The sequence below is a fragment of the Mandrillus leucophaeus genome, unplaced genomic scaffold (genome assembly GCF_000951045.1).
Source record: "Mandrillus leucophaeus isolate KB7577 unplaced genomic scaffold, Mleu.le_1.0 Scaffold121, whole genome shotgun sequence".
In the NCBI taxonomy this organism is placed as follows: domain Eukaryota; kingdom Metazoa; phylum Chordata; class Mammalia; order Primates; family Cercopithecidae; genus Mandrillus; species Mandrillus leucophaeus.
Window position 1 is genome coordinate 5,351,265 of NW_012100432.1, and position 9,454 is coordinate 5,360,718.

Genomic DNA, 9,454 nt, shown 5'->3' on the forward strand with positions numbered 1-9,454 from the left:
CCCTCCCTTCCTTCCTTCCTTTCTTCCTTCCTTCCTTTGATGGAGTCTCGCTCCATCACCAGGCTGGAGTGCTGTGGTGAGATCTCAGCTCACTGCAACCTCCACCTCCCAGGTTCCAGCGACTCTCCTGCCTCAGCCTCCAGAGTAGCTGGGATCACAGGCGCGCGCCACCATGCCCAGCCAACTTTTTTTGTGTTTTTAGTAGACACAGGGTCTCACCATGTTGGCCAGGATGGTCTTGATGTCTTGACCTCGTGATCCGCCCACCTCAGCCTCCCAAAGTGCCGGGACTACAGGCGTGAGCCACCATGCCCGGCCTCGTTCTTTGATTACTACTACTACTAGCATAGCCAGTTGCTGGTTACCTGGGCTGTCAGTCAGGAAACGTAGCCCTCATGAGAGTGGGATGAAAATAAGATCACATAGCATTTATTGAGTCCTTGCTGTGTGTGTGCCAGGGGCTTCACACACATGACCTCATTTAATCATCCTGGCAGCATTATGAAATGGGTTATCAATCCCATTTGTAGGAAGAGGAAACAGACTTAGAAGGCTTAAGGAGGCCAGGCATGGTGGCTCATGCCTGTAATCCCAGCACTTTGGGAGGCCAAGGCAGGAGGATAACTTGAGCCCAGGAGTTCAAGACCAGCCTGGCAACAAACCAAGAGCTGTCTCTACAAAAAACAAAAAAATTAGCAACTGGGTGCAGTGGCTCACGCCTGTAATCCCAGGACTTTGGGAGGCCGAGGTGAGCGGATCACTTGAGGTCAGGAGTTCAAGACCAGCCTGGCCAACATGGTGAAACCCCGTCTCTAATAAAAATACAAAAATTAGCCAGGTATGGTGGCACATGCCTGTAGTCCCCGCTATTCCCGAGGCTGAGGCAGGAGAATCGCTTGAACCCAGGAGGCAGAGGTTGCAGTGAGCTGAGATCACACCATTGCACTCCAGCCTGGGTGACGGTGCGAGACTCCGTCTCAAAAAAGAAAAGAAAAGAAAAAATTAGCTGGGCATGGTAACTCATGCCTGCGATCCCAGCTACACAGGAGACCGATATGAGAGGATCACTTGAGCCCAAGAGGTCAAAGCTCAGTGAGCTATGATTGCACCACTGCACTCCAGCCTGGGTGACAGAGTGAAACCCTGTCTTAAAAAAAAAAATGGGCCAAAAGAGCTTGCTCAAGATCACACAGTTAATGGTGGAAATGGAATTTGAACATAGGAAGTCAGATTTCAAACCTAAAACTTTTAACCACCAAGTCATACTGTCAAATTCAGACTAGAATGACAACAAATTGAAAATGAATTTGAAGGTGCACTGGTGAGCCCCTGATCATCTTGCTGCCTGTGGCCAGGCTTTGGCTCACACTTGGTGCAGATGGCTGAGCAGGGTTCACTGGAGGTGGGCGCCCAGGTTAGGGTGGTGCATGGAGCAGGAGCAGGAAGATCCATTACATTATAGCTGGCACATCGGGTACAGAGTGCTATTGTGTGCTGCCTTTTAACCCCGCCCCTTACTCTAAAAAAACAAAGGCCTCATTGCTAGTGCTGGCTAATTTCCATAAAGGAATTTAGAATGGCTAATTTTATATCCTTTCAGTAAATATTCCACATCCCATTATAACATGGCCAACAATGATCCTCTTCAAATTAATACCAGCAGTACTTGCTGCGGAATTAGCCTCCAGAGATGCAATGTTATCAAAAAGTGATTTTTTTTTTTTTTTGGTCTTTTGTTTTTTCAGATAAAGAGTAAAAAGTCCTTATGTACTTATTTTCAGTCAAGGTACTGAATGGATCATATTAGGAAGGTTCAAAAACTTCATTGCACTGCTCGACTCTGACTACACAAAAGGCTTTTTGTGGTTGACACATGTTTTGAAGTGCTGTGAGCATTGATGGGAATGGTAACTAATTATACTTGACATTTTAAAAGCGAAGACACAGAGACTTCTTACAAAACCACTGTTTATTGAGTACTTACTGTGTGCCAGCCACTGTACTGAGTACCTCGTGGGTTTCATTTCAAACCAAATTGTTGCATCCTTGTAACAACCTGGGTGGGTGGTAAACTGAGGAACTTGTGTGAAGCCATGGGGGTAGTACCTCAGGCTGCCAAGACTTGAACTCAGGAATACCAGACTCACGATTCTTAAGCGCCATTTTCTCACATTTCTCTGAGATGTACCACTGGGGCTACTTTTGTGTGTTCCTTTGAAATATGATCTATATACCAAAATGAGCATGCTGAAACTTTAAATGCTTAGTTTAAGAAGCAGTCAATATACAAAATTCTTCCTAATTTTGAAATTAGAATCTTCAAATTCTGCTTTTTTGTTTTGTTTTGTTTTTGTGGTTGTTTTGTTTTGTTTTTTGTTTTTGAGACAGAGTCTCACTCTGTCTCCCAGGCTGCAGTGCAGTGGCATGACCTCAGCTCACTGTAACCTCTGCCTCCCGGGTTCAAGGGATTCTCCTGCCTCAGCCTTCTGAGTAGCTGGAATTACAGGCACATGCCACCACGCCCACCTTTTTCTTTTTCTTTTCTTTTTTTTTTTTTTTTTGAGACAGAGTCTCACTCTGTTACCCAGGCTGGAGTGCAGTGCCATCTTTTCGGCTCACTGCAACCTTCACCTCCCGGGCTCAAGCAATTCTTGTACCTCAGCCTCTTGAGTATCTGGAATTACAGGCACACACCACCACACCCAGCTAATTTTTGTATTTTTAGTAGAGACGGGGTTTCAGCATATTGGCCAGGCTGGTCTCCAACTCCTGACCTAAAGTGACCTGCCTGCCTCAGCCTCCCAGGCACCGTGCCGGGCTTAGAATCTTCAAATTCTTAAAATGGATGTTAAGATAATCTTCATTTATGAAATGATAGATGATCAGTATTTGAATTTCATTTTTTGGTTTGTAACATTCATTCCTCTAGTAGATGAAGAACAAAAGATAAATCCTGTGGCAAATTATGTGGACTTCAGAATTACTCAAGTCTGAAATTCCTTTGATACTTGTATCATGTAGCACCCATGTTCATCAATTTTAAATATTGAGAATCCCAGTGGCATGTTATACTAGTCTGCTTGGGCTGCCATAACAAAATACAAGACTGGGTGGCTGAAACAACAGAAATTTATTTTTTCACGGTTCTGGAGGCTGGAAGTCTGAGATGAGGGTGTCAGCATGGTCAGGTTGTGGTGATGGAGCCTCTTCCTGGTTTGCAAATGGCCACCTTCTCACTCTGTCCTCACATGGCAGAGGGAGAGAGGGAGAGCACTCTCTGGTGTCTCTTCTTACAAGGGCACTGATTCCATCCTGAGGGCCCTACCCTTCTGACCTCAGCTAAACCCAATTATCTCTTAAAGGTCCCTATCCAAGAGCCATCACATTTTGGGTTAGGACTTCAACATATGAATGTTGGGGACACAGACATTCAGTCCATAAGTGTTATGGTGTTAGGATGATGTTAGGCCAGGGATCCAAGAAGATTCAAATCCTTCCTTGGTTAAGCTACCCCAAAGTTTGGGGAACAATGACAAAACAAAGCAAATAATGCTACTACTAACTAAGGCTTTGAAGTCTCAAATCCCTGAGCAAAGCTCTGGAAAGCTAAGCAGTTCGTACAGGAGAACTCATTTACCTAAGGTGGCTTGAATCATCCACAGCAGAGGTCAGCAAACCACAGCCTGTGAGCCAGGAGTGGCTTTTACATTTCAAATGGTTGAAAAATCAAAAGAAGGATATTTAGTGATGTCTGAAAATTATATGAAATTCAAACATCCATGTCCTGAAATAAAGTTTTATTAGGACACAACCACTCTCATTATTATTGTTACTATTTTGAGACAGAGTCTCTCCCTGTTGTACAGGCTGGAGTGCAGTGGTGTGATCTTGGCTCACTGCAACCTCTGCCTCCCAGGTTCAAGCAATCCTCCCACCTTAGCTTCCTGAGTAGCTGAGACTACAGACACATGTCACCATGCCTGGCTAGTTTTTCTATTTTTTGATAAAGATGGGGTTTCACCATTTGCCCAGGCTGGTCTTGAACTCCTAGGCTCAATCTGTCTGCCCGCCTCGCCCTCCCAAAGTGCTGGGATTGAAATTAGAATCTTCAAATTCTGTTGTTTTGAAGAAACTGCGCCCGGCCCACTCATTGTTTATCTGTTATCAATGGCTGCTTTCATGCTACAACAGCAGATTTGAGGAGTTGCAACAGAGCCTGAAATATTTACTGTCTGGCCCTTTAGAGGAAAAAGGTTGCCGCATGCTGATACACAAACAAAGCTAGCCAATGACTTGCATTCCCTAATCCCAAGACCAAATGTTAGCTAAAAATATCGTTTTAGGCGGGTCACAGTGACTCACACCTGTGATGCCAGCACTTTGGGAGGCCAAAGTGGGAGGATCACTTGAGTCCAGGAGTTTAAGACCAGCCTGGACAACATAACAACACCTCGTGTCTACAAATAATTTAAAAAGCCAGGTGTGGTGGTGCATAGCTGTGGGCCCAGCTACTCAGGAGGCTGAGGTGGGAGGATCGCTTGAGCCCAGGAGATTGAGAGTGCAGTGAGCCAAGAGCATGCCACTGCACTGCAACCTGGACAACAGAGCAAGACCCTCATCTGCAAACTATATACTTTAAAAAAATTTTTTTTGAAATGGAGTCTCGCTGTGTCGCCAGGCTGGAGTGCAGTGGTGCGATCTCGGTTCACTGTAACCTCCGCCCCCCACCCCAGGTTCAAGCGATTCTCCTGCCTCAGCCTCCTGAGTAGGTGGGACTACAGGTGCACACCACCATGCGCAACTAATTTTCGTATTTTTAGTAGAGACGAGGTTTCACCACATTGACCAGGATGGTCTCGATCGCTTGACCTCGTGATCCACCTGCCTCGGCCTCCCAGAGTGCTGGAATTACAGGCGTGAGCCACACTGCTCCCAGCCTGTGTGTGTGTGTGTGTGTGTGTGTGTGTGTATTTAATTATATATATTTATATATATTTTAAAAGATGCAGGGCCCCCCATTAACACTGGAAGAAATGGATCCAGAGACAGAGAATATTTACCTGCAAAGCTTGGTATGAGCTGGTTTAGAGATTGTCCACTTCAGGTTGCAGTGAGCCAAGATCAGGCCACTGCACTCCAGCCTGGGCAACAGAGTGAGACTCCATCTCAAAAATAAATAAATAAATAAAAAGAAATTATCCACTTCAAGTTTTCTAATGCCACCCACACTGGATGTTCCAAGGAAAACCTGAGAGAGAAAAACAAGTGGCCTTATTGGAAGATGGAAGAAGTGAGAGCCACAGTAATTTGCTGATGTTTTTATTTTTTTGTAAGTTCAACCCTTATGAAATATAGTCCAGGGTCCCAGAATTGGGCTAATCCAGACCAAGGTTTATCTTAAATCTCTACCTCTTGATCGACACTCATTCCTCAAGTCAAAGGCGAAGGCAGGAATGGAAGCTAAGAGTGGTACCTTTCCAGAATTTAATATGAATCAGCAAACGTCGGTAGCATTATTTACCTGTCAGGCTACTTCCTTTGTTTCTGACCTGTTTTTGTTTTGTTTTCTTCCCTCCTCTCCCCTTTACGCCCACTCCTTACACACAAAGGTGATTTTAAAGGATGTGGACTCACTTCTCTACGTGGACACCGATGTTCTCTTTCTGAGACCTGTCGATGACATCTGGAAGCTTCTGAGGCTGTTTAATTCCACCCAGCTTGCAGCCATGGCCCCTGAGCACGAAATCCCCAAGATTGGCTGGTACAGCCGCTTTGCAAGGCATCCTTTCTATGGCTCTGCAGGAGTTAATTCAGGAGTCATGTTAATGAATTTAACTCGGATAAGAAGTACCCAGTTCAAGGTAAATGAGTGCTTTAAAATTCCTTGTTTAGAGACTGGGAGTTGGTCTTGTCAACAGTGGCATTCCCAGAGTGTCAATATGCTGATTTTGGAAATTAGGTGGCCTATAGGTGAGGATAAAATATTTGTTTATTCAGGAAAAGCCCAGATGGCTATGGAATTCAAAGCTTCATCAGAGTTACCATTCAGGAATACTATGTCGCATTTCTGAATTCCATAATGTTTGAACCCTTCATACCCAATGCTTCAAAGACTATGTAAAATTTCTTCAAATTACCCTAGGGATATATTTATATAAATCCGTGATGATATTTATATAAGGATGTACATGATCTCATCTTTTATCCTAGCAAAGAACTGGAAAGAACCTAAAAGAACATCAGTAGAGAACTAGTCCAAAAAAATTATCCTGCTGGCCAGGGGTAGTGGCTCACACTGTAATCCCAGCACTTTGGAAGACCAAGGTGGGTGGATCACTTGAGGCCAAGAGTTTGAGAGACTAGCCTGACCAACATGGTGAAACCCTGTCTCTACTAAAAATACAAAAATTAGCCAGGAATGATGGTGCACACCTGTAGTCGCAGCTGTTTAGGAGGCTAAGGCAGGAGAATCATGTGAACCCGGACAGCAGAGGTTGCAGTGAGCCAAGATCACGCCACTGTACTCCAGCCTGGCGACAGAGACTATGATTATTTGTATGCTTTAGAAATTTCCAGAAGAATTAATGGGGCATGCTGGCACATGGTTGTAGCCCCAGCTACTTGGGAGGCTGAGATGGAAGGATCACTTGAATCCGGCAGGTCAAGGCTGTGTTTAGCCACTGCAGTTCACCCTAAACAACAGAGTGAGACCCTGCTTCTAAAAAAAGAAAGAAAGAAAAAGAAATGTGCAGAAGAATACCTAAGAGACCATTAATTGTTAATTGTGGGTACTTCTGGGGAAAGTGGGAATGGGATAGGGAAGAAGAATATTTTTACTTTTTTATTTTATATTTTTATGTGCTGTTGGAATAGTTCAGTTTGTGAATATGTTACTTTTATTTTAAAAGTAAATCATTGTTTAAGACAAGGAAAGGTATTTTTCCTTAAGATACCTGAACTCTGTTATCTGCATTTTGTTCCTTCACCTCACAGTGAGGAAATAAGCCTAAGAGAGATGTTCACCTAAGAAAGGTGGAGTAGAGTAGAGAATCCTGAAGTAGAGGCTGCTGTTCAGAAAGACTTTGCCTCTTTCTTAGGTGTGGTGCCTCACGCCTATAATCCCAGCACTTTGGGAGGCAGGTGAATCACTTGAGGTCAGGAGTTTGAGAACAGCCTGGCCAACATGGGGAAACCCCGTCTCTACTAAAAATACAAAAAAGTAGCTGGGCGTGATGGCGTGCACCTGTAGTCTCAGCTGCTTGGGAGGCTGAGGCATGAGAATCGCTTGAACCTGGGAGGTGGAGGTTGCAGTAAGCTGAGATCGTGCCACTGCACTCCAGCCTGGGCGACAGAGTGAGACTCTGTCTCAAAAAAAAAAAAAAAAAAAAGAAAGGGAAGGAAGGAAGAAGGAAGGAGGGAAGAGAAAGAAGGAAGGGGTTTCATTCCGGGCATGGTTTTCTGAGTAGAAACCATAGGTTCAACTATAAGTTCCTGGTCCATCTAGTAGCTGTGTGTACAACTGACAAAAGCGATGCAATCAACAGCCCAAATTTTGCTTTGTTCTGTGCCCTGAGAATAGCAGGACCCCTCCTGTATTTGTTTCCCTCCACTGAAGGGAAGAAAACCAGTCCCTTTACATTGTTTCTCAGTGGACAAAATGTATTTGCTTTGCTTCAGCTGTTCTGATGGTTTTCTCTTTTCCAGAACAGCATGATTCCAACAGGCCTGGCTTGGGAGGACATGTTGTACCCTCTGTACCAGAAGTACAAGAATGCCATCACGTGGGGAGACCAGGATTTATTAAATATTATTTTTTATTTCAATCCAGGTAGGTTATCTTTGGAGAATGCTTTCTGTGTAGGAGTACACTCAGCACGCCCCATGGAGCACATTCCATGCCCGGGTTGCTATTGACTAGGCTTGAATTGTGCACAGAGGAGCCTGTGTTCCCCTGCGAAGTTTGCCCTTTCATCCACCCCCCTGGATATCTGATGGAGGCGGGGCCTTGCACTACTGACACAAAAGGCCAAATGTTGAAACTTCCAACACTGGACTCATTTTTAGAGGATATCTTTTAGATTTTGCTATACCATTCTTCTAAGAAGTGCAGTCAAAATTGATGTGAGGCACGAAACTAAATGGAAATATTATAATCTAGGCAGGAGACCCTGTAACCTGAACAACTGCTAGATTGAAGGGAATTGATTCTCAGGGTCCTTGGAGTTAAGGAACATATTCAGGGTCAAAACAACTAGAAAAAGAACTCAGATCCCCAAATCCTTTTTGCTTTTCATCTGGGGCAAAATAAATTATTCTTATATTGTTCGGTGGATGATTTGGTGGGGTAGAGGGAGAAAGGGAAATTTTCATCTCCCTTTCTCTGTGTGTTTATATTAACACGTAAAGCTAATGAAATTCTCTTTTCCTCTTCCTTGTTAAAACTTTTTTTTTTTAACTAAAACTTTATTCTTATTAAAAATTAAAACTGCCGGGCGCAGTGGCTCACACCTGTAATCCCAGCACTTTGGGAGGCTGAGGTGGGCAGATCACTTGAGGTCGGGAGTTTGAGACCAGCCTACCCAACGTGGTGAAACCCCATCTCTACTAAAAATCCAAAAAAGCCGGACGTGGTGGTAGGTGCCTGTAATCCCAGCTACTGGAAGGCTGAGGCAGGAGAATCACTTGAACCTGGGAGGTGGAGGTTGCAGTGAGCCAAGATGGTGCCACTGCACTCCAGCTTGGGCAACAGAATGAGACTCCATCTCAAAAAAAATTAAAACTATGTTTTCTTCTTGAGAGAGATCTTTTGGCAAAAAAAAGCAATCCTTACCCTACCCTTTTCAAGCCTTTCTTTTTCATTTAAAAATCCTGAAGTAGAGACTGCTGTTCAGAAAGACTTTGCCTGTGTTTGTTTGTATGTTACCCTTGGAACACATACTGTGCACCTTTTTAAAAAAACAAAATTCTGGAATAAAACTCAATTTCATTTGTCTTTGGATCAAAAAGGATCAAATCGTCAAAAAGAAAGAAAAGCAGGTTGATACAGAGTTTCTTGGAAAGATTCCCAATACTAATTTAGTAGAGGAAAGGGGAATGTCTTAGCTGTTCACTTATAGCTTTTTTTTTTTTTTTTTGAGACAGAGTCTGGCTCTGTCACCCAGGCTGGGGTGCAGTGGCACGATCTCAGGTCACTGCAATCTCCACCTCCTGGGTTCCAGCAATTGTTCTGCCTCAGCCTCCCAAGTAGCTGAGATTACAGGAGTGTGCCATTGTTCCTGACTGATTTTTGTATTTTTAGTAGAGACGGGATTTCCCCGTGTTGGCCAGGCTGGCCTCGAACTCCTGACCTCAGGAGATCTGCCCACCTCCTCCTCCCAAAGTGCTGGGATTGTAGGCATCAGCCAGTGTGCCCAGGCTTTTTTTTTTTTTTTTTTTTAATGAGATGAAGCCTCAC

At 44.2% G+C, this 9,454-nt stretch overlaps 1 protein-coding gene across 1 annotated transcript in view; it reads left to right on the forward strand.

The window, feature by feature from the left end:
* The window catches only part of GXYLT2 (glucoside xylosyltransferase 2), a 78,374-nt gene that overhangs the window by 52,901 nt on the left and 16,019 nt on the right, over positions 1–9,454 (forward strand). The window contains exons 4-5 of the mRNA XM_011971278.1: positions 5,610–5,861; positions 7,705–7,828. Of these exons, the coding sequence (XP_011826668.1) occupies positions 5,610–5,861; positions 7,705–7,828 (376 nt within the window). The remainder of the gene's footprint in view (positions 1–5,609; positions 5,862–7,704; positions 7,829–9,454) is intronic.